This window comes from Eretmochelys imbricata, chromosome 5, assembly GCF_965152235.1.
Source record: "Eretmochelys imbricata isolate rEreImb1 chromosome 5, rEreImb1.hap1, whole genome shotgun sequence".
NCBI lineage: Eukaryota > Metazoa > Chordata > Testudines > Cheloniidae > Eretmochelys > Eretmochelys imbricata.
The window spans coordinates 93,745,935-93,771,827 of NC_135576.1; the positions used below are offsets into that span (position 1 = coordinate 93,745,935).

At 39.5% G+C, this 25,893-nt stretch overlaps 1 protein-coding gene across 4 annotated transcripts in view; it reads right to left on the reverse strand.

The window, feature by feature from the left end:
* The window catches only part of LOC144265185 (transducin-like enhancer protein 4), a 120,833-nt gene that overhangs the window by 48,913 nt on the left and 46,027 nt on the right, over positions 1 to 25,893 (reverse strand). The window contains exons 6-8 of one of the 4 annotated variants that reach the window (XM_077817544.1): positions 19,503 to 19,577; positions 3,800 to 4,001; positions 3,413 to 3,429 (exon numbers count right to left, since the gene is read on the reverse strand). In XM_077817544.1, the coding sequence (XP_077673670.1) occupies positions 3,413 to 3,429; positions 3,800 to 4,001; positions 19,503 to 19,577 (294 nt within the window). Of the gene's footprint in view, positions 1 to 3,412; positions 3,430 to 3,799; positions 4,005 to 19,502; positions 19,578 to 25,893 lie in introns of all 4 variants that reach the window. The other 3 variants (XM_077817543.1, XM_077817546.1, XM_077817545.1) reach the window with 3 other exon arrangements.

Genomic DNA, 25,893 nt, shown 5'->3' on the forward strand with positions numbered 1-25,893 from the left:
AAAATTTTGTGTATAAGAAGTATTACCTATCCCTTCTCTTCCCCTCTCGTGACCCACACCCTCCTTCTTGCCTGTAAGGAGTAATTTTATACAGTGGATCCCTCTATATGGATTCAAGTTTAAACTCTCCAGTATTAGTGAATCAACTGTTACCTTCATCCCCAGTCAGAATTAAATGTATGGTAAAGGCCAGTGTAATTATGGAGGGCAAGTTCAATGAAGACAACTGGCTGACAGGTCAAGAGCCCTGGAATTGGTGGCAACAGAATTTTTTTTTTTTTTTTTGAAGGGGGAGAGAGAAGCATACGACCAAATTCCTTTCTTCTTCTTTTTTTATACCAATAGGTAAAGTACCCTAATTACCTGAATCTTACAGTAAAGCCTAAATTTATATTTTATGAGCTATTCTAAAATCTGCCCTGCTTAATAATCTATATCGTCAAGAAAACACTTTAAAGTGTCTCTCACAATTAAACCCAGCCACACAACCTTGTATAAATCAAAATTTTGCTACCATATCAAAACGTTACACTGGGGCTGTATAATGTTGCCCATATCCTCATTACATGCTACACTAATTACTACCAGCAGATTCAGGATTTTCTGCACATTAGAAGCTTTTAGAGGAGCTATAAAAAATTTCAGGCACCATTAATTTAAATTTGTATTGAAATTTCCTTTTGACAGATGGCCAAAAATTACTTATTATTTAGAGTATCAGAGCTGCCTGTTTGCACATTAGAAGAGGAAAGGGAAAAATTAAAAGCAAGAAGGAAATTTATGTCACGTTCATTACCTGTTAAATGTTAAGGAGCATTATCCTGCATGAATAAATTATTTCATACAAGCACACAGTCTCCAGCTGCTGGCAACTGGCATGTTCTGGCTGATAAAAACCATCTCAAGTCACACAGCAGACAATCATAAAAGCCTCTCTTAACCAGGAGCCACTTAAGGGAGGACAGATCAATAGAACAAGCGACTAACTGCTACTCTGGGCATCACTGAAAACATTTAAGGAAATTAGCAAACTATTTCACCTTGCAAAGCTGGCAGCAAGCCCTAAAAGCTGACACAGTACAACTCATAATTTGAACACTATACAAGACAAACATCTATTTATAGCTATCATTCCATAATAAATCAGTACAAAATAGTCACACCTTTCTCTCAGTCTCTCTAGCCGTATGTATGATCATTCATTGAATCACTACACATAATTGCAAAACAAAAAGGAACAAAATCTACCTTTCCAGCATGAAAACAAAATATAGTGTATAGCTCTATAGCCCCCACCTCTTTTTTGGGGAGGGGGGCTGGATGAGGGGGAAGAATAGGAAGCAGGATTAATCCTGTACTATTAGCACTATGCTATTTTAGTTCAGTGATTAGTGTATTATATATGTTAATAGAACTTCATTCAGTTTTGTGTATGTATGTGCATTTTGCAAATGTGCACACAGAACTCATAATGAGAAAACAGTGAAGTTTCATTATGGCTTCAGATTAATTAGATGATACAGATGGAGGAGAATACCTGGTTAATTTTAGTCTAACGTGTACAGATTTACTTATAGATTTTTAATCAGAGCTTGAAAAATTCACTGAACTATTTGTCCAGGGTGAGTAGGAGATGCAGCGTCATTAACTCCTGTACCACCTAAGCTTTATGTTTAATAACAAAAATCCCGTTTCTAACCCTTGTGGTAGAGAATTTAATTAGACAGCAAAACTAATGCAGTGTTGTCTTTGTAAGTCTGCAGACAGACAGCTGCAGTGCCTCTGCTGCTCACACTGAAAACTGACAGTTCCTGGCCAATATTCAGACCCCTTTGCGGCCAACAACAAAACTGACAATCAGATCAATTTCATTGTGCTGTGACTTGGCGAAGTTGTCAGTGGCAGTTAAGGCAGGCTGGGGAAGAGTAGAGTAGAGGACACACCCGACTTGCAGCAGCAAGACCAAAGAAACACCCCCTTTCATCGTCGCATCCAAGGGACTTGGGAGGTGAGAAGGGGGAATCGAGAGTTGCCAGGGAAGAGCTTGGGGAGGAAGGATTAAAATTTATCAGAGACCTACTAGCCAGAAGGTAATAGGACAGACAAAACCCCAAGCAGAGAACTCAGGTAAGAATCCTGACACTTTCCCCTTCCCCAGAAGCTTTTTCTCAAGTGAGTAATAGGTGATGACAGTGAGTTATCACCTGTGTCATCCCTCTGGACAACCAATATTTTGTAACTACCTGGGCAGTAAATATGGTCGTCTGGCTATTAGACTTGGCAATATTACCACACACCTATGTCAGATTTATTCAATTAATATTTTTCTGCTATTTAACCAGCCCTAGTAGTAAATTACATATTTTTTATAAAAATTATTAGAAAGTTGACTGACAATTTGTTACAACTGTTATATGTACACAAATGTTTATTCCTTTGGGAGGCATGGCCAGAAATACATCCCCCTCCCACCCCCATTTCATACTTGATAGTGCCTGTTTAGGCTTATTCTTACGCTAGTAGAAGATGGGTACATTTTTTAAGCCCTGATTTGAAAATTCAGGAAATTCACACACACAATTTGATTGTGTTCCAGGTCTGGATAAGCATCCTGGTATGTTTGCTTATACAAACAAAAAATAGACTAGTACATTCATAACTATGCAAGTCACTCTGTACATGTGACCCTTTATAAATATTGGGATTTATATGGCTATGCAAACACTCATGCTATCTACCTATAGAGATTAATTCAGGAAATTATTCAGGGGATGTGGAGAAAGGGGGAAGAGTGTGAGGGGGTTAATGTGATGGTCATCTTTCATGGGCTTGGAAAAAAAACAACAGGTCTCCTATGCCACTTCAGATAAGGCTAAAGAATAAACCGTTTCTAACAGGGATAACCCGAGTGGTTAGGAGGTAAAAACCAAATTTTATTTCCACATCTTGTTCAACTTCTTTCTTTCCACATTTGCAGACAAGTTCATATTTTGAATATACTCAGGAGCATAGGTCGGCAGTCTCCACCGGCTAGTTAATACCAACTGCTAGCCCATTTTCCCAACCCTTTGCTCTCAAGTGGGACTTAAGAACTGCTCTGCTCTTCCAAATGTAGGAACAGGAGGCAATTCTGAAGACTCAGCCAATGAGAAAAGATGGGATAATTAAACTCATTGGCTAAAAGATTATCCTGCAATCCTCGACGTGTATATTATTAGACACTTTCTTAATGAAATACTGTAGACGCTTTCTTAATGAAATACTGTATCTATGTGAGACTCTGCCCATCAGTACAAACATCACAATCCAGTCTCAATTCATGACATTTTGTACATTTCTAGTTCAAACTGCAATAAAATGTACCACACACTTCTTTTAAGTTGCTCCTTCCACCTATGAAATAGAGTCCTACCTTTATGGAGTCTCTATCTGCATACAGAACAGCAGCAACACAAGCAGGAAGAGGAGGCGGCGGCATGGGGAAAATACAAAGAGAAAACTACTAGTTAGTTTACATTAAATTACACATTTATCATACTTGGACGAAAATAAATCATGATGTCTTAAAGAATAAATTGCACAGATATTAACTTTTCTGTACAGTTAATTATTAATATTGTACAACCAGATTTATAAACACTGATTTCCACCATTTGAACACATTTTCTTACAGTCTACAATTAGGTAATAAATACTGGAGCAAATATATAGGAGTTCTTGTGAAAACTGTTTTCTTAGAGAAGAGACAAAGCAAAAAGCACCAAAAAACTAAGCCTTGTGGTCATCTAGCAGCTCCTACCTCTTTGATGATCATTTTCATGATGCTTCTTTTCATCTTTAATTGGTAGGTGGGACTGTCCGCCCAGCGCGCTGGATAGGGCTAGGAGGCCAGCACTACTGCCAATTGGTGGGATGGCTGGAGGCTGCAAGCCTGAGGGGTGCGGAGTGAGAGGCACTGGGAGACCATGTCCATGTGATAAATGCTGGGCCTGGAGTTGTTGCTGCTGTGAGAAATTAAACACAGATATTGAACTTGTTCTAAGAAAGGGGGGTTAACCTAGCAATACGTATAGATATGTGTGTCGATAAACACACACATTTTGTGTTTTCAAAGATGACCACATATTTGGGCATAATACTGACTTTAAATTTCATTTAGATTGGAGTTTGAATTAACCAAGAAAAAAAAATTATTGAGAGTCAAGTAAACAGATTCGCCAGTTCTGGTCAAACTCGATTTACTCTGAAAAAAGTCATGGATTTTTTTCTTACAGGGAGAGACACACCACATACATGTCTAATCAAAACATATGTGAATAACTATACCAGCAGTTATAGCAGGGGAAAAAAGCTGAAAATTGAGAAAATTAGTGTTAAACAGTTCTCCCAGCGCTACTGCACAGCATGCAGTGAGAGTTAATTTGAAAGAGAAAACCTGAATTAACAATCCAGAAAAGGAAACTGGTTGCAGCCACCGTTTTAAGCCCTTTAAGTGTCCTCAGCGGTACTTCAGCAAATTACTAAAGAAAATCTAATGTAGCAAGGCTTGGGTCCTCCTGTAGGCTTGCTCAATAATGCTGAAATAATTGGGCACTCTGTGCACGTTTAGTGATGCTCGAATGAAAAGCTAGAGGCCTGCCCTTGTACTCTTCTCTAGCTGCTGACTCTGTGTTGTGACAGGTTTATTTGAGTGGGACTGTGATGCATGCACCAGTAACTGCGCTGACAAGAGTTTAAAGTCATTTTTACCAGTACACTGGCAACACAGAGAAAAACCCTTGAGAGGTTAGAATTGGAGTGCTTGACCTCAGCCAAGGCTGCATCAAGCTCTGTGCTTTACTAACCATTGTGGGGTAGATGGTTTGTTGTAGCTATTGAATGGGAAGAGAAAAAAAAAGTGTCTGTGTGTGTGTGGGGGGGGGGGAGGAATGTTACGTTAAATATATCCCATCAGGGATCTGCTCAGCTCAAGACTTACCCAATAATAGGCAGTCAACCAAATTTTTGTTCTTACAGTTACTAGATTAGCTTTAAAATTTGCTTTTACTTTTAGAGCTGCCACTTCTCAGGACTAATGGTAAATCACATCAAATTTCTAATTGTGAGGCATCTGGTCCTGCTTTTTTTTAAATCTTTGATTTAATAGAAAATTTACCCCCACAACCCACCATTCTGTCTCCTGACTTGAATAGTTCATAAGAACCTTGATCCATTAATTAGTTCTCCCTCCCTCCCTGGCTGTAAACCTGAATCAAGAGTGGGTTTGGTTTAAAATAGCATAAATATAAAAAATGATGAATAGTTTGTCTGAAATATTACCTGTAAGTGTTTGCATTTTCTAAAGACGCTACTCTTAAAACAGACACCTTTCATAGTTTTTGAAATATAGCACTGGTTTTAGAATCAAGATGGGTAGAGCCAATCCTACCCTACCCCACCTTTATCAATAAAACAAAAAAGGTAGAATTCTCCCAGGAAGAAGGAAGGAGTAGCCAGCCCTCTATCCCTGCTCATCAGCCAACACCATTCTCGTAAGGTTCCACTATTTGTGGAAAGCATCAAATGTGTGTGTTTGTTTAATGCTCTTATGGAAGGATGCTTTATTGCTCAGAATTTAAGAAGATAACGATGCATTGTTTAGCTGCAGGGGTTGAGTGTGGCTGCTTTGTAGCTACTCAGCAAGATGGATTTATTTAGGAGAATGACACCTAGTACTCAAGCATCTAAGTATTTTTGTTTTGTTTTTTAAAAAAGAGTGTTGGGGAGAAAGATGCCAAACAGAGAACTGCGCATAAACTGATGCAGCACTGTCTGCCTGGGTCTGCAGAGAGCCTCAAATGATAATTCAGAGGAGTCAGAAGCCTCTGTCCTTCTCAGTGGGGTGTTAACACTGACAGAAAATAATGTCAACATTAACTATTCCCCTGAGGACCAAATTACACAAGAAAAAGGACACTCATGAAGTACAGTACTACAAAAATCAACAATGTACCGTGTGTCTGGTGGATGTACCTTGATTTGTAAACAAAGCTTGGAGACTATCATTTTCCTCCCCACCCCCAATTTCCATCCATTTTTCCACTGACATTTCTAAAGTAAGCATCTGCTTTCATCAGTATTATAGTGGTAACATGCTCTGTATCGCTGATGCAGCAAACAGCATTAGCATTTTCTATAAATAAATTAGATGTTATAAGCAATATGCATAATGACACCTCTGGTAGATGTTGCCTACATATTTCCTTTACAAAGGCTCCTCCTCAGTGGCTTCTAACTTTCTCGAAGCTGTACCTTCTCAGATGAAATTTGGCTCACTTGCTCTTGGTCAAGAAGTGATCTGTTTTCTCTGCCAGTTTAATTAAAAACAGTTGAGCTGTCTTCAAGCATGAAAGGAGCGGGAGGACAAAATGGCAGCTTCTCTGCTAGGGGAAAAAAAATAACCCATCTGCAACCGTTCTTTGAACGGCTCATGCACCTCAGCAGAAGGGGCTAGAAACTTGAAATTCGCCATAGCCCAAAGATGCCTTCCACTGGCCAAGGGAAAGTGAGATTTGATTTGGCCGAGTTGCAATGGTTTGAAGAAAACAGTTTGAGTACATACACTGGGTTGTATTAAATGATTCAAACTATAGAACTCCCAACATTCCATGGATACCGAATATGTGTACTTTATAAACTGAGTGGAAATTTTCATGGAACAATATCTCAGGATCCCACTGGATGTGCACATCTGCTTTTATTGGAGTGGAACTGCAGGTTTAAGAGGTTATGAGTTGTGGTTATGATTTGTACTCATGCACACAGAAAGAGGAAGGGCTCTGAGAAGTCCTGCACCCTGCCATATTATAGGGAGGGTTAACCAATCAGACATTGGTCCAAAAGCTGAAATGATAAAAATGAAACGCCGCTCAGCTACCTCATTCACAGAACACCATTAATCCTGGGTACAAAGGAGGCAGGAAAAGTAGTATGATCATAAAATTAAAAGGCTGTGTGGTAAAGCATTTGCACAAGGGGTGAGAGCTAGAAGTTCTCTGTGCATCTTTAACTGTCATTTTGTGACCTTTGGAATGAATAACTATACTCAAGACAATAATACACATACTGACACCAATTCTCCGCTGTGTCCAACTGGGCTTATTGGTCTCAAGCCTCCTGACCCCAGTGGAAGCTAGAGCAGCACAGGGCCTACTCTAGCCTCTGCCCCGGTGCAAGCACTGTAAGTCAGCAGGGGATCAGGTGTAATGGATGCCCTTCCCACCCAGCGCTCCCCCTCCTCTCACTCACGCTGGGGTTGGGTTGCGCAGGGCAGGGCAGCTGGTACAGGACTGCTGGACATTCTTCTGTGCAGAGAGCATTCTCCAAGGGGAACCTCCAGCCAGTTTAAAATTTACTTTTTGTCACACAACTGAACACAGAAGACCAGAAAATGTGGCTTTACCCTTTTCCCCCTTTTATTTGTTACCCCCTAATTATAACACTTTGAAACACTTGTACATGTGGTTTGCTTTACACACACCTAGTCCTGTGGACTACAATGGGACTATCCACATACATAAAGTTAAGCATGTGCTTAAGTGTCTGCAGGATTAGGGCATAAAAGAGTGTAAACTCTAAGGCAGGACATACTTCTTTCTATTTGTACTGTAAACTGCTCAGAATAATTTTGGGTGCTTAATCATGACAACAGTTAACTCAATTGAAGAAGCTTTTATCATCTAAAACTGGCTGAGAAGTACAGTATAGAATAGTGCTGCATGTATTTGTTATTTCATCAAGTGCTGTTACAAAGGTGGAGAGGAATCAAATAACTAAGAGGTAACCCAAAAACGTAAATAATATTTTTTAAAAGTACATTAAGCAAAATGTTTGTTGAAACAACCTACGTATTTGAAATTGAGATCAAACATTCAAAAACATATCAAATAAAAGATAACATCTGTTTATTATTAATCAGTATTTTAAGAGATTCTCTCAGTAGGATTTTTCTTACAGATACTCTACAGTGACATCCTTGTTTACAATTGTGAAACTACTCTTGTCCCTTCTAAATGGAAAGTTTAAAGTATTTTACAAAAAGTTTCTCTATCTGGAGACTGAATATCACTGATTTCTACCAAGGAGATTCTAAACATTGATGCTAAGTTAACTCTCTTTCCTCCCCCCTCCCCATCTTAAAAAAAAAAAAGAAATCAAATGTATAGTAAAATGCAATAATAAACCCACTAACAAATTAGCTTCTAATGTTCTCTTGTTATAGTCAGCACAATCAAAGCCTATTTTCCTGGAAAGGATTCAAGTGTCTACTGGATACTTTCCAAGCAGCTCTGTGTCAGAGTAATCTATCGCTTTTCCCTTTATAGACCCTGAAAACTCACTGCTATTATCCAAACATCCTCCTCTAACCTGGAGACATTTTTGATGTGAACAAATGAATCTCTCGAAGACCTACTTTATATTCTCTGCTTGTGAAAACACACACACACACACACACACACACACCTTGCAACAGAGCAGGGGAGGGGGAAAACATCAAGGAAGTATCCAGAAAAAAAAAATTCTTATTAGATTTCATAGATTAAATGATTGCTCAGGTGAAATCATAATTAAGACAGCATCACATACAAAACAGCTACAAAAAACTGAAGCAGGTGAAAGGGAAAGGAAGGAAAAAGAAAAAGACAAAAACCATGGAGGCGGAAGTGGTTAATGTCAATATCTGGTTCAAAGATTAGCAAGTAAAGCAATTAAATATAAGAGATTAGAATACTTTGGCACCCATGACTCTGAATTAGAAAGACACTGTCTTAGAAGTCTTGTGTTTAACATGACATGCACAGACCTCTTAATATCACCTGCCACAATTATCACTAGTTGTATATTTCCTCCAACAGTCACACAGGTCTCCCTTCTGAGGTAATGCCACACAACTCCCCCACCCCCAGATTTTTCTGATTACGTAATGAATCATCTAACAGTGAGAAAAGACATGGTAAAATCAGCTGCAAAAGAGATCCATGCAACAGCCCCTCCATTAAGATGAAAAATATTGCCAAATGCATGCAATATATAAGATTGGTTTGCTGTAACTGAAGTAGCAGCATGCATGTAACACAGAAGATGACCTGATTTCTTCAAAGTCTCACTACACAGAGAGCCATCACTTTGAAAATTGGAATGCTTGGTATGGGGAGTGGAAGGAAGGGTATCAGACACAGGTGAGCTCTCAGAACAGTTCCTTCTCACACACAGAGCTAATTTACTGGAAAAAGCTGATGGATTTTATTTCTGACCACAAAGAGGAACAAGAGTGCTTTCAATGAATGCCTGTAGTAGGGAAAGACCGGGTAGAGAAAGTAAAAGAGGCAAAAAGGGGACAGAGGGACTAAAGACCACAGAAAAAAAACAAGTAGCAAATTTCTTATTAATTCACAGTCATGGATTTAAATCCTAGAACACTGGACAACGTGAAGGAAGGAAAGGGAGGCAGACGTGGACAACTATGAGGGCGGGGGGTGATCGTGACTGTCATAATATAATAATAAAGGCTATTTAAAACAACTATATATATATATACACACACACACAATACTGAAGAAACTCTTGGAAGCACATATTACCCAAGTGCCTCCAGGATTCTTTGGATGGTCTAGAAAGAAAATAAACTCAGAAACACCAAGTGGGATGAAAGACAAAATAGGAGTACATTTCCATTCTTGATCTTGAATACAGATACTATGTATCACCATTAATCCATTTTGTACAGCAATTTCTTAATCAACAAAATAGCTTAGGGTTATAAAAGGAAAACAAAACAAACAAACAAACAAACAACAAAAAGAAAGATTCAGCCAAAGAAATGCAGCAAACACTTTATAAAAGAACATGTTTAGTCACTTGCAAAACTCGGTGTGCACATTTTTGCAGAGCATCTGGAATCAGGATCTTATGTAAAATTACAGGAGTTCCCACCCACACATTTTTGAATTATAACTAAGGTCATGTCTATGTTTTAAATGCTGCAGCGGACGGAAGGCATTCTCCCATTGGCATAGGTAATCCCACCTCCCCCAGAGGCTGTAGCTACGTTGATGGAAGAATTCTCTCAACAACCTGGTGCTGACTACATGGGGATGTAGATCACCTTAACCACACCACTCAGGGATGTGGAATTTTTGCACCCCTATGCGACGTCATTATGCTGACCAGAGCCACCGACTCCAGCCCTGGAGCACCCATGGAAAAAAATCAGCGGGTGTTTAGCACCCACCGGCAGCCAAGCTGCCCTCCCACCCCCCGCAGTGCCTCCCGCCCACCAGTGGCCCAGCCAATCAACTTCTCCCCCTCCCTCCTGTGGATCAGCTGTTCTGTGGCATGTAGGAGGTGCTGGGAGGAAGGGGGAGGATCAGGGGATGGGGTATGCTTGGGGGAGGGGCGGAACTGAGTGGGAAGAGGCGGGGTGGGGGTGGGGTCTTGGGGGAAGGGGTGGAGTGGAGCAGGGGAGGGGGTTTGCGGGCCAAGAAGGGGTTGAGCACCCCTGGGGAAAGTTGGAAGCCAACACCTGTGATGCCGACCTAATTTTCTAGTGTAGACTAGGGCCTGAATGGCAGGGAAGAGAAGAGAACAACACTATTTGGCATCAGCTTCTTGATAAAGGGCAGAAATTCCTGAATAAATTATTCCACTTAAGCCCTTTTTAAAAAAATGTCACCACTGTCAACTGTTAACTAATGAAAGGGAACTTTCATTCTTCATGGATGAAATTCACCTATTGCAACAGAAAAGGCAGAAGTCTCCAAATGCAGAAGAACCTCCAAGGTTCCACTGTGCAGGATATTGGCAGGGGCACTGGGACCAACAACAACTAAGCACAGATCAGCATGGAGAACAGAAGGATGAGGGTGGTCTGGTGAGGGCTAGGAATGGTGACAATGGGACTATAATGACACACATTCACTGCCCACACATGGGGTGCATAGAAGTAGCAACACCTATTTCAGCTAGATGCTCTATCCACACCTTATCCACCCATTGAGGGAAATGGATTTAATCTCCATACCTCCTCTGTGTGTGTTGCCTTGCACAATGCCTGTTGCCTAAGAGACTGTGGAGGGTCTGTGTCATGCACTTGTAACTTAGAGGCTGCAGAAAGGTCTGGTGGGAGAAAGGGAGGGAAGTTTGCAACCACACCCCTTTCTTTATGGCTGGATTGGAGGGGGTTCATAAACTACAAAATAGGCGGTCCTAAAACTTCTGTTGTAAAATGGGTTCCTGGTATGCAAAAGTATGGAACCACTGATCTACGGAAAATTGAAGGAATGCCACATGAGATTCATGAGTCACATACTACAGAACCTTTAGGGGGTAGAAGAAGAGTTTAGCAACGCCCCTCATGATGTACAAGTTTGAACTTACGGCCTTTGGATCTAAAAAGTGAGCCTGTATTGCTTGAGCCATTAGCATGGAGTCAGCAATATACTCAAACCTCTATGAGGTCTAGCCACTAGAGGAGGGCAAAGAGCCACACTGAGTTAGTCTGAGTTACGTAAGAACACAAGGGTCGACATTAAAAACACATAGGTTTGTATTTGTTTATCGTGTTTTACATCTAAAATGATTCTTCATCCTCCTGTTTTTAACTGCTAGGCATAGAACTGCTTGATGGCTATTTCTAATATCCACAGTGACTAATTCTTATACTGTGCAACATTTTTAAGTATTTAAATGTTTATATTATATGCCTATTTTTAGACAGACAGACACACACACTCTACCTTCAACTTCAGCACATCTTTTACTTGGGACAGAAATTTGTTAGTAGGCAACTTCTTGGCATCAATCCATTCTTTTCAATATATTCTGTTCCTCAGGAGATCTCCACTTGTGTTACACTTCTGCTCATATTTAGGCCAATTAAAAAATTCCCATTGATCTCAGGGAGAGAAGGGTTGAACCCACAGACCACAATTCAGTACTGACGTAAGTGGATACACTGCCAGTTCTTCACATAGGGCTGTAATTAGGACCTATGTCCTTTTATTTCTAAAATTTCAGCACTCCAGTCTCTCTACTCTCGTCTCCATTATTCAAATAACCAAAATCCAGAATAATTTTTGTTGCCCTCTAGGGCAGTTTCCGCATACAACAACTTGGGTAAAGAAAGCTCCTGTTGCTAAAGCACTTGACTTGGACTATGAAGAGATGGGTTAAATTTACAGATCTGTCAGACTGCGTGAGAGATCCTGGGTGACCCACTTAATCTCCGTGCCTCAGTTTCCACATCTTTAAAATGGAGAAAGTAGTACCTTCTTACTTCACAATGGGGTTTTTAGGATAAATTAATTAACATTAGTGAGGTGTTTAAACATGTTAGTGATGTGGGCTGCACAGGTACACGGGAAATAAGACCCTGCAAAATTGTAAACAGTATGCAAGGAATGGTCTTAGCTAATGCATCACCCACTAACAAAATAATTACAAACAATCTGAACTTCAAATAAGGTCTGTTTTATTCCTTCTGCCACACACTAATGCCCCTAAATATTTTCTTTTTCTATATTATTCTTTCTCCAATAATTTAGACCTCAGGCTAGCCCACGCTTAACTTTAGGCACATCAAAGTCAACAGACCTATTTGTGCTTAAAGATAAATATGTGCTTAAGTGCTCTGTTGGATCAGGGCCCTGTTAATTCTTGAGTGCTCCAGCCTACAAAATACAACTGAAAAAAAAGTTTATATCATGGGTGTACAGTGTACTTAGAGATTATTTTAGAACACTAGTTTTAAAGAAACCATGACTCTCTTGATAATGACTTCACATTATTCCCCAGGCAGGCTCATGTAAAGACAACTGCATTTCCCCCTGGTATCTTTGCATCCTTATGTTTCCAGCTGAGTATTATCCAGGATATGATCATTAGGAAATCTCCACCCACACCATACTGCACAATCACATAGGTGTATTACAAAATACATTCTCCCTCTGATGCATCAGTGTAGGCCACTGCTGAAGGCAACATACTGTGCTTGATAGACCAATGGTCTGATGTGGAATGACAAATCCTAGGTTTGGTATGTCAGCAACTTGTGCGTGTTAGATTACAGACCTCCTAAGCAATTTTTTTCTCCCTCTTTTCTCCTTTGCATGAAGTGCTAGCTTACAAAAAACAGTTAGAGGGAAAATATTGCATGTGGTTGTCTGCAACAACACACGCTGTTGCCACAGAACTTGAAGCAAATTCTCCACAGGGCTTCACATACCTGTAAAGACTACAATTCAAAAAGATATGGTGGTCACACAACTTAGTTGTAATGATTTTGAAGACCTTGAGAAACGTGGAGTCAGAAGCCATAGCTTCCCCTGATCAAATATGACACTGATCATGCCATATGCACTTATTTAAATCGCAATGAGTAAGACCTCGGACTCCACTCATTGGTGAGTGGGAGGTAGTAAGTGATTTGCAACCTGTACTGCAGCATGTCACGGGGTACTCTGGTGAAGACAGTTCAATATAATTCAACAATTAGGACACCCAGCATGAGCAGAGAAATGGCTAGGTTCTGTTCCAAACATAACAAGGCTCTTTTAAAATATATACACTAGGAACAGTTGTCAAGGAAACATAGGTGCTGGAACTAGGGGTGCTCCTGCACCCCCTGGCTTCAAGTGGTTTCCACCATACACAAGGTTTACAGTTTGGTTCAATGGCTTTCAGCACCCCCACTATACAAATTGTTTGCGCACCCCTGAAAGGAAATACTAAACAATCAACATCTGCATTAAAATTAACTGCCTAAAAAATCCTAAAGAGGACTCAGGTTCTCTTATTTTTTCAGGCCTTCTGAATTACAGCAAGCGCTGAGGAGAGCAGGAGACTTGTTTATATCATGCTTCAACTGCTATAAGGTTCTGTAGCTGGCACCTGGACGTGGCGGGAAACCCAACCACCCCAAGAACAGCATCAACCAGGACTAGGGTTGCCGATTTTGGATGTATTCCTGGAGACTTCATCACATGACAATCTTTAATTAAAGGATTAATCTTTAATTCCTGGAGACTCCAGGCCAATCCTTGAGGATTGGCAACCCTACCTGCGACCTATCCAGATTTTAGATGAATAATTCAAAAGTTACCAATGTTACAGCCTTCTGCACCCGGTTAAATCATCAAAACTCAAAAGGATAAAGAATACACTTGAAAGCACTAGATACCGTCACAAATTGCAAGCCATTTGATCCAACGCATCTTGCACTTTCAATACACAAACACTGAATACAGTAATTAAATACGACACAGAGCATTTCAATATTTCCTTGGGCACACGATGCAAATAAATACAACACAAAACAGATACACCATTGAGCCAACCTCCTCTTCTGCCTTCTCACCATAACAATCTGTGTACAGTATACAGCAGGTGGCCAATTTGTTTTTACAGCCTTTAAACTCCAAGCACTGCATAATATGGGCAGAGCCTTTGATCAAACAACAAAAAAGACAGAGAGAGAAATCATTGTTGCACACGGGTCAGAGTGCATTTACTAATTCATACTGCACCCTCCTTCCTCTCAGAAGTTCCCATCTTCGAATGTACACAATTGGCAAGAATGGCTTTATTGAACAAACTGAAATTAAAACATCCACAATCTATAGAGAAAAAGCTTCGCTTGCCCCTCCCACAAATAGATACAATGTCTAGATGTTTAGATCTGGAGGAAAAGCTAGCTCCTCTTCCCTTCTAAAGATCCAGGGCCAGATTCTCAGTGCATCTTCAGCAAAACTATACCAGATTACATCATCTGAGGATCTGGTTGAGACCAGAGGCCCTTACTCTTACCTACACTGTAATCTCATTTGAAAGGCAGAGAGAAGACTCTTTGCACAAGGAGTCAGAAATTGCTCTATATGTTAAGCACCAGTGCAAAAATGCATTAGCATTTAGCAGCAGGAGCTCTGGACCACTGGCGCCAAGGGAATAATAGCATGCATTGATGCTAAGTTTTTATTAGAACTTGTGTGCACTTATCTACACCACACCGCTTTCTAAGATCCTCATATCTGTGAATGTATAAAAGATGACATATTGTTTTCTTAAGAGTCATTGTTCCACACTTCTGCTGTGAAAGTATGAGCGGTTTGGCTGATGGACTACTCACCTAAAAAAGAAAAAAGAAAAAAAAACCACGCAGCTTCCGAGCTCAAGCAAACAAGTGTTTCAGTCTAAAACACGGAATGGAAATTTTGATAACTGGTGTATTGAAGAGGGAACTTGATAGCTTGATAATTATATGTCACAATATAAAAAGGGTCTTTTTTCCAGCAACTGCCAGTAACTTTAAAAACAGAATCTTATTTTTAAAAAACTGACATAGTAAAACAAAATGCTTACAAATTAAACCAAAGCTTTTTTTTTTAAACTCAAACATATAGATCGGTAAAGGCAAAATCATTTAAATCATATCCTTAGTAATACAAGTAATATTTAAATAGATTTAATAGTGCTGCTCCAAGCCAATGAATTATGAGTTTAAAACCTATTAAAATGTAATGTTTTTTTCCTGAGCTGAGGGGAGAGAGATTTAAATCCACTGAATTTTAATATTTCAGCTTGAGCTGCAGGAGGTAGAGAAAGTCCAAATGAACTATTCCATCAGCACCATTCAAGCATGAACATTTTAATCAGTTTTACTTCCTTGGAGTTCTCTAACACAGTTTACGCTGTCATTCTGAAAGCACTTAACACAGAGAGTGTGAAAAACCACCAAGGCTTGTTATTGCCTTCACAATTGATGGCAAATAATTTTGCAGACTTCCTATCATTAAAATGTCACTGCTAAAAATGGAGGTTCAGCATATCTTGTGCTAAACTGCTTTTTCTTTGAACACTATCACATACCTGTTCTTTTTTGGATTTTAGTACATTTCTCTCTCTCTCTGTGATAAACACGCATATGAATGGTAGCCTCCATTTCGGTCTTACTACCTAAGTGCAGTTGAACATATATACAGTTTTAAATATGCATACTGAAGATACACAAACAGAAAAAAAATAATTACTCTGATTACACATTAGTGCCTTTTCCCTTTATTAAAACGCAACCACATTCACACAGCATGTTCTGATTATACAGAATAATGGATTAAAAATATTTTAAGGAAGTTAGATGACTGTTTAATAATGCAGGAAATTAAAACATCATTCCTAATTAGATCATATTACTGATTTAAGACTACAATGTGTGTTGCTCCAACAGTATGATCTTGCTGTTTCTAATTTAAAAACAAACACAGTGGCACATGACAAGATCAACTGAAACATAAGATTCCTTATCCCAACAGCGTGAACTTGGAAGGGTTCAAATTGTTCAAGAGAACTGACTCAGAATAAGATCTCTAATCAACAATATAGACTACTGCAAACATCAGTTAAAAAGTCTGCATTCATTTAAGTTTAAAATACTTCTCTGGTGTATTTAGGATATCTAGGTACTTTGTCCTCCCCCCACCCTTCACCATTTCTTAAAAAAAAAATTTAACTTGTTTCAATCTGTCAACAGTTTTAAACTGAACATGACCTGTGAAAGAAGTCATTATAACCATGTTTCATTCCATTAAACACAACTAGCTTATTGTCAAGAGAACAAGCAGTCTCTCCAGGTTCCAGGCTCACTTCAGTATTTTGCATTTAAACTGCATGGATCAGTGATTTGGTTCATTTACCAATGAAGATAGAATAATACTGCAAAGTTAAAAAGAAGATGCTTCATCAGATTTCATTAAATCCGAGTACATTCGTGTAAAAATATATACATGAGCCTCAAAGAGAAAAACTCATATAATTCGTGCCCATTCATTTTTTTCTTGTGCCATCTCTTTAACTCTCATAGAATCTAATTCTGAAATCCTAAGCCGCAGTCCACCATTCAAACCAAAAAGGGCTTTTGCCCTGGGATCTCAGTATACATTAAGCATTATACAGGGCCCTCAGTATACAGAAACTTGTTATCCACAATTATATTTTAAAAACTCTAAGTCCAGTACAACTCCAGCTCAGAACTAAATGGTTATTATAAAGACTATTTTTTTTAAAAAATTGTAAACAGCCACTGAGTAGTGGATCCTTTTAAAAACACCACAATGTTACAACAGCAGGAACTCTGGCAGATATAGCAAACTGCAAACTAACACAAGACAGAGCATAATTAGAGTTTTTTAAAAAGAAGTTGTATGTTCTAATTATGTTCTTTGCTTTTTTATTGGTATGCATTTTAAGTGTGTCAGAGTTTTTCTAGTGCTAGTGCTACAGTCATAATTTTGCTTCTATTTTCTGTGCAGGTATACCCATATAGCTTTATTCAGGGGTATCCATACAACTAAAACGTATGCTGATTTGATAACTTGCTATCCTATTCAATCAGTTTTCCTAATAAATCTCCTAAAGATTCTATCAGATTACTCCTTTTATATAATAATTTAAATCACAAAACAAGAATTTTTCGGTCAGGAATATTGCAGTTCTATCAAAAACTACGAGAGATCCACATAAAATATCCCCACCTTTCCAAATCAAAAGAGTGTACAAAAGAAATACAGTAAGTACAAAGTATTTTTTGTGGGGAAGGTAAAAGGGGAGTTATCTTCTTCAAGGCACAAATTACAGCCTTTAGGAAATCTGGGCCAGGTAGAATTTCAATCAATCTGAAAAAGTAGGCTCAGAGAGTCTTGGACAAAATAGGAACTTTAGTTCTGTCCTTTAGAAAAGAAGATGATCACCAAACTCTTGAATAAGCATCCACTCTATTTGTTTATATTTAGTGTGTGTGTGTGTGTGTGTGTGTTTTAGTGGTTCATGGAAAGTAGGATAGAACTTTAAACCAACAAGTAAAATCTGCAACATTTGTAATAATGCCACACATTTTACATTAATACCTGATTCTCTAGTTGGTAGAAAGTAAACATATTATAGACTCTTCAAGAAATGTAATGTTGAGTCACACACACACACAACTTTATATATACAATTTTATAAAGTACGCTTTATACATGCGGGCACACACACAATGCAATGCACAGAGACATGCAGCACATACACATATACCTTTAAAAAAAAAAATCCAATCTTTCGCAACTTACTTTATGCAAAGAATGTTAATAGTAGGCAGTATTTTGGTTAGGTAATGAAAATTAATTGGGAAATTATTCATCTCCCACTCTCCCCACTGGAGCGTAAAAGACATACAACAAATGTTATTCATGATTCTACATGACTCGCTCTGATTCATCCCCTTCTTTCCAAGGGGCACTTCACAGGAAATAAAGGTTACTCTTTTCCATTTATATCTTCTAATTGACTACCAGTATATTCTTGTGGTCAGAGGGATACAAAATAGAGTTAGAAACAGACTATTAAAAACAAGCTACAATCAGACAACTGCTCTACGCTACCGTCAGCAATGATCAGAGAGTCCCGATTTCCTTGTTAAAAGACAGAGGCATAATTGAAGCAATATCTTCACTTCAGATTGATTATTTGGCGACCCTTATCCACATCTTCACTCAGCAATTTGAATTTTAATGAAAGTAAATGGAATAATTAGCATTTCAAAGTGTGTTTGATACACTGAATAAAAAAAGGAAAGATCTGTGTATAATCTATACACAAAAGAAAAAGCATTTTGGAGGGGATAGAAAAAGGAAAGTACAGTTGTAGTATCTTCATAAGAATAGCTTAAACAACTGCTTGCACCAGCTGCATAATTATAGATGTGAATAATGTGCTATTAAGCTATGATTTCTCACCTTTATTTTATGCAATGTGAACAGCCAATATTTAATTGTTTTTCCTTTCCTCTTGAGTCATAAGACATAAACATTATGGCTGCCCAAACCCCTAAAACCTTGCAGGACTTCTACACTATGCTATACTGTTGCCAGAAATGTTTTCAGACGAGGGGCCCTGTATTTTTCAGACAGTTGGGAGCATGGCACCTATCACTTCCTTTGAGAACTGTCATTTAATTGTAGATTGGGGGGGAGGGGATTTTTTATTTTAATAAAGTGATCTACAAAGTGGATACTCGCTATTTTTGGCCATCACGCACATGGACTGGAGGGAGGAGGGAGGTAAAAACCCTCATTCAGTAGCAGTGCAAATCAAATGCTACCTAAAAGGTAGTTACAGAGGCAGACTGAACAGCACTAAGCAAATGAAAAAAGTTTTCCTTAAAAAAAATAATAAATAAAAAAGAAAACTACGAAAAAAAAAAGGTGATTCCCAGAGGGATGGATAAAACAGTTACACTATTCACCTTATGGCCACGGTTCAATAAAGTTTTTATGTAGCAATCAGTTTTTATGCAGATTAAGTCAGACTACTTAACTTTACTGCCGTCCACAACTTTTGTTCAGTTGATGGAACAAATTTTTAACTTTTATTTTTTAAATAAAGAAAAAGAGCTAATTACAAACACTTAGAGCTAAAATGGAAAGACCACATACCCCAATGATTGCGTTCAGTTCTGCCATGGTCACTTGCTTGGCACGTTCCACAGCCTGCACCACTTGTTGCTGGTGCTATAAATGAAGATCAGAAACAAAATAAAATTATTTGTTTTCTAGTCAATTAAGCACAGATTTTCTTTTTTTTTCCCCTTTCTTTTTTCTAACCCTTCAACCACATGCAGGGCTTGAAATAATGTATCTCTGAGTAGACAGTAAACTGCTGTGTGGATGTGTGAAAGGAGGTAGAGGGGAGCATTTTATCTAAGTAACTACCTTCCTAGATGCATACCATAGTCCCTCCTTCCCCAAAGTGAACTGCTCCAAGACCTGCCTTTCTTTAATTCATCAGGGCAGTGTGTTCTTCTGTTGAAAATATGCTCCATCCTAAAACCCAGGACCTTTTCCTTACAACAGAATCTTGTTAAATAAAAGATATGTACTGAAAAGGAAAGGAATGCATTTCAGTAGTCACACTGCTTCCTCATCACAGGAAACGAAGATTCCCCTTCTTGATACATTTCAGAGCAATTCAACCATGGGAAGGAAATTCAAAATTCCATTCTCACGTCTGTCAAAAATGTGAAAGTTAATTATTTCAATCCCTAAAAATGTAAATTTTAATAGTTTAAACAGTTCCATCAAACACAGTTTACAAGCTTCAGCCGTTATATTATCTTGCTTTGAGTGATGCTTTACTTCTGTTATCAGTTAGGATGGCTACATCCTGAAAGTTTTAAGGGATATTTATTTGAAAACATTGATTTAAAACAGAATCAGTCCCAATCCTACAATCAGATCCATACTTGAGTAGCTGAGCCTAGCTGGAGCTGCACTGTGCTGATGAGACTACAGAAATGAATGCCATACTAGAAAAAAAAAAAAAAACACGCACACGCTTTGGAGATTATGGTTTCCACAGTATAGGCTAATTGTTGACGTCACTGCATTTGTGCAGAAGAGGGTTCAGCCAGATCTGAGGCCTTTATGGGGAGTGTATTGTTCTCTGATCTATAGCCAGAAGCTGAATTGAGTATAGTATAGGCAAGACCTCACATCACAAGGATCCACCAGGTATAATGGTGTCTTTATGCTATAGTGGAACAGGAGACTTTGAGAGGTCAGCTCTGAACTATATTTCAAAACTAAGACCCAGATTTTCTGCTGTGCAGTTTGGCTCAGCTGTTTGGCTTAGCACAGTGCAGGAGTTGGGGTGTGTCAAGATCCTATTAGTTGTCATGATTTTTAGGACCAATTTGCACACCAAGCGTATGCAGGCTGCAGATAGCCAGATACTCCAGCTACTTCCCACCATACCTCTCCCCCTCCAAACAACAACATGTTCCTGTACTGGGAGAAACATTTGGTTCAGGAACCAAATATACTGGTTTTAGACCAGCTAAGAGTGCCCCATTATCAGCAGCAAGTCTCAGCTGGCCCAATCCAGATGTTTTCCTACCCCTTTGTGCCACAACAGCTGTGCACAGAGGCTGGAATGCAAGAAAATCTGGCCCTAGGACTCTAGGCACAGCTGTCTGAAATTCTGAAAAATTTCAATGAATTTAAGTTAAAAAATTAAATGTGTATATATTATACATACAGGAAAAATATTCCTATTTTTTTTTCAAATTCACCTCTCCCCCATCCCAACCAGCTCTCATCCAGATATAGTTTCTAGCAGAGTCACATGTCAATCCCAAATGCAACTGTTAATGAAGAGTTTTGTAGGAAGAGATAGAGTTTCATCTGTATTGAGAGAGAATACCATGGACAATGGTAGAAAGGATGTTTACATTACAGTAGGGATGTGGCGAAGAATTAAGATTGATGTAGGAATCTTGGGGTAGATCCTGTGCAAGTCCCCTTTAAACAGCTTTGATGACATAACGGGGACTTAAATGGGGCAGAAAAACAGCCCCCTCTCAAGCCCCCCCAGAGAGCTCCCTCCACACAGGGGTAGCAAAATGGCAGCATAAGCAACATTATGCTATCCCACCATGTAGGAGAAAGAGAGCGAGAGCTACAAGGGGGAGCTCTGGCAATTGCGGGAAGACACAGTCAGTTACAGCAGCCCTTAGTGGCTTCCCTAACTTGTGCTAGGGGCCATGTTGCTAGGGTGACTGGGTGTCCAGTTTTCAAATGCAACACCCGGTCAAAAAGGGACCCTGGTGGCTCCGGTGAGCACCACCAACTGGGCCATTAAAAGTTCGGTCGGCGGTGCTGCAGAGCTAAGGCAGGCTAGTCCCTACCTGTCCTGGCTCTACACTCCGCCCTGGAAGTGGCCAGAAGGTCGGGCTCCTAGGCGGAGGGGCCACTGGCTCCGCACTCCCATTGGACGGGAACTGCAGCCAATGGAAGCTCTGGGGGTGGTGCGTGTGGGCAAGAGCAGCGTGCAGAGCCTCCTGCATGCCTCTACCTAGGAGACGGATCTGCTAGCCCTTTCCAGGTCACAGTGCGGAGTCAGGACAGGCAGGAAACCTGCCTTAGCCCCACCACTGTGCAGCTGACCAGGAGCCACCAGAGGTAAGCTCACGTCCCAACCCCCTGCCTCAACCCGCAGCACCCTGCCGCACCCTGAACCCCTCATCCCCAGCCCCACCCCAAAGCCTGCACCCCCAGATGGAGCCTTCCCCCCCACTCCTACACCCCAACCCCTTTGCCCTAGCCCAGTGAAACAAAGGTGGAGGAGAGCGAGCCACCAAGGGAGGGGGAATGTAGTGAGCGGGAGCAGGGCCTCAGAGCAGGGGCGGGGCTAGGGTGTTCAGTTTTGTGCTACTAGAAAGCTGGCAACCCACATGTTGCCCTGCAGAGGAGCCCAGAATTTGAAAGGCACAAAGGTGGTTTAATGCCATTTTGGCTTCCCTTTTCCTCCCCTAGGCTGTTCTTTTCACACTGAGGCAGAGAACAGACTCTGACCCTTGGATTTTAATTTTTTTACTTTTGAGCATTTTGGTTTTTTGAAGTATAACGTTCATTTTAACCCTAATTTAAAGGTTTTTGGTATGTGAATATTCTCTTGCTCGACGTGATGCTGTATTTCTTTTCATTATAGTCCAATAATTTTGAGGTAACAATTATTTCTAAAGCATTGAAAAAATATGAAAAAACCCACAAGATTTCCAAACAACTCTGGCAAGAGGCTAGCAGAGCAAAATCCTCCTCACCAATACTACAGTAAAGGACATTTAAGTACTAGTTTTAGGGCGGGGAAAACTTAACAGTTAAAAAGAAGCTTTTTAAATAGCTATCAAGAGTTGCCTAAGAGGCACTGAAGTTGCTAGAATAAGAGCTCCAGTTTTCAGCTAAATTTTGCAAAAACAAGTCAATCCTACAATTTATGGTAAAAATGATCTCCCGCACCGTGCATAAGAACTATGTCTCCATGAAGGACTGGGGACAAATACTGCTCTGTTCCCTAGGACAAATCTCAAATAACAAGAGCAAAGAGGAGAAAAATCTCTTGTTTTGTCCACTCTCCAAAATCTTAGCAAAATTAAAGAAAATTTAAAGTAAGTATATTCTGTATGGATTTAACAAAGGAGTAAATTTCCAGAACAGCTACATGGTAATTCTGCTCTATTAGGACCTGACCCAAATCCCATTTGAGTCCATGCGAGTCTTTCCGTTGACTTCAGTGGGTTTTTGATCAGGCCCATAGAGAGGAGAGAAGACGTGAGCCTAGTAAACCGGAGCCCTTCATTAGATATAGGAAGGACAATCACAATTATCCTATTGCTAGCTTCTTAGACATTTATTTAAATTTCACTGACATACTATGCAAACAAACCAAAATGCACAATGGACTCAGCCACTAATGCCCCAATTCTACAAGTGGATCTGGACAGAGACCCCTGCACAGAGCCTCACTAAGAGTTTCCCTGCACTGGCACTCCTGTCAGGATTCAGACCGAAAGGAGCCACTTCTCCACCAAAACATCCACATCCACACAAACCCACCCACCCCTAAAATTACAGAATCTGGAGAAAATAAAGACCTCCAAGTGAGTTCATTGTACACACATACCTTTTGCCTTGAGTGTGGCAGCTTGCTTGTTTTACTCTATTTTAAAGCATAATGCCTGTATACAGACGCTCTGCTTTATTTGGTCACTATTGTGAAGAAACATGGATGCCATGCATAGCATCCGGGAAAAAAGAAGGAACAGGACTGATCACCAAATATCCAGTGCAATCTGAAGATAACACTAATGCAAGGAAAGGCACACGCTGAATAGGATGGCAGCTGGCTAACCTGAACTTCATATGTATTTCAGGATTGATTTATTCAATTTCCCATTGTTTGGCAGTTATGTTTAAATGATAGGTTTCAGAGTAACAGCCGTGTTAGTCTGTATTCGCAAAAAGAAAAGGAGTGCTTGTGGCACCTTAGAGACTAACCAATTTATTTGAGCATGAGCTTTTGTGAGCTACAGCTGTAGCTACAGCTCACGAAAGCTCATGCTCAAATAAATTGGTTAGTCTCTAAGGTGCCACAAGTACTCCTTTTCTTTTTGTGTTTAAATGAGTTATCCTACGTTTGCTGTAATAGCAAGCAGCATGATGCCAAAACCAAACCACATACAATATCCTGCCCACCAACTAATGAGGACAGGGCTTATATCCAACAGAAGGGTAGGAGAGAACAAGGAAGTAAGAGTGCACAGAGCAGGAGGTGTAACTCCCAATATACTTCTTTAAACCAACATTCCTTCTTGTACACAAGCAAATAAAGAACGGATTTTCTTTCAATTATAATAACCAGTTCTTTTCTTCAAAAAGAGTTCTCTCTACCCTATCCTGTGTGTGTTTCATATTGGATTAACAGGCCAGGCCAAGGAATCCATTCTCCTACCGCGCCTGTAACTCAGACAAGTATCATTTTTCCTTTTTCTATTTATCCCTGTGTCTTCTCATCACCCTCTCTTGTTGCTTCTACTGAGCTGTGTCTACACTACCCACCATCACACCACCACCAGTAGTAACAACAGAGACCATACCATAAAAAGGGTACAAGCATTTCTACTACCATGTTAATTAACCCTGAACAGAGAAAGTCCAACATGGCGTAGTGGTAAAAATGCCTGTGCTCTATCTACTATGTCTCACTCCCACCACCATGGGAGCTACACTAGTGGTAAAGAAAGAGTGAGAGATCCTCCAGAACAGACTAGTGTATACAAGGCCTAATTCCATTCCATCCTCCACTTCAGCATTGGTAAACAGATGCATTTAATGAATCTAGAGCAAAACTCGCTGAACTCTTCACTCTGCAGAACCCAGCTGCTTTGTTCTGTTCTTGTGCGCTATGTGTTCAAAGGAGTTGCAGACCAGAATGTCAGAATTTAGGTAGTTTCACTATCCATGTCAGCTGTACAAAATGTACAATGGAAGAGAACAGTGCAAGAGATAGTAATCCTGAGCCAAAGGGCAGAGACGGATTTACAAGGAAGGTACAGCACACACTCTACAGAACGGGTAGACAAACTACTAGCAATCCATGCAAAATTTGCTAATATAAACGCCTAATACCAAGGTGGCAGAAGCAGGAGTGAAGCCCAGAGCCTATATTTGAAAATATTTATATATATTATATTTATATAGTATTCTAATATTGTTTAACAGTGTGATTAAAACTGTGATTACTAACAATAAATGTTTAATCGTTTGAAAGCCCTAGTTAAAATTAAGTCATGTTATAACCTATTAATTTAAATTAAGTAGAAAAAAATATTAAGCAATACAGGTTTGTTGCCAAGTTTTAAAGAAAGTTAGCCAGTGACTTCCACCAGTTCAGTGGTCTAAGCACCTCACACCAGAATTTGTTGATTTGCTAAACCAGCTTTTGACAGCAGTGGGCTCTTTTGCAAGTACAGAGAGAATATTCTCCTCAGTTCAGTTCAATGGCTAGTATATTCAAAGTTAAGAAACCAATTGGGAGCTGAAAAAGCAGGGAAGCTTGTTTTCCTCTTCCAATCTATGAATAAAATCTAGGTGTGAGAGGATGAGATCTACTAGTTCTAAAATATTATAGGCATGGGGACCAGAAACAATCTGTTCAATTCACTAACTATAGATAATACAGCTTTGTTAATCAGTTTTAAATGTAAAACAGGTTTTGATAAACCTTTTGATAAACTTATTTCCTTGTGCATACAGTAGTTTGAAAGTAGTTTTATTTAACAAAAATAAATTTAAAATACTGTTGTTGTGCATTTGTCATTGAATCTGAAGTTCCATCCAAATAGAGCTTGAAAAAAAATCACAAGTAAAAAAAAGAGAGCCATCTAGTAAATAAGAAATGCAACATTCACCATTTTCTAACACACAAAATGTAAAAATTAAAATTAAATAAATATAAATTAAGCTACATAAGTCCTTAAATAAATAAATA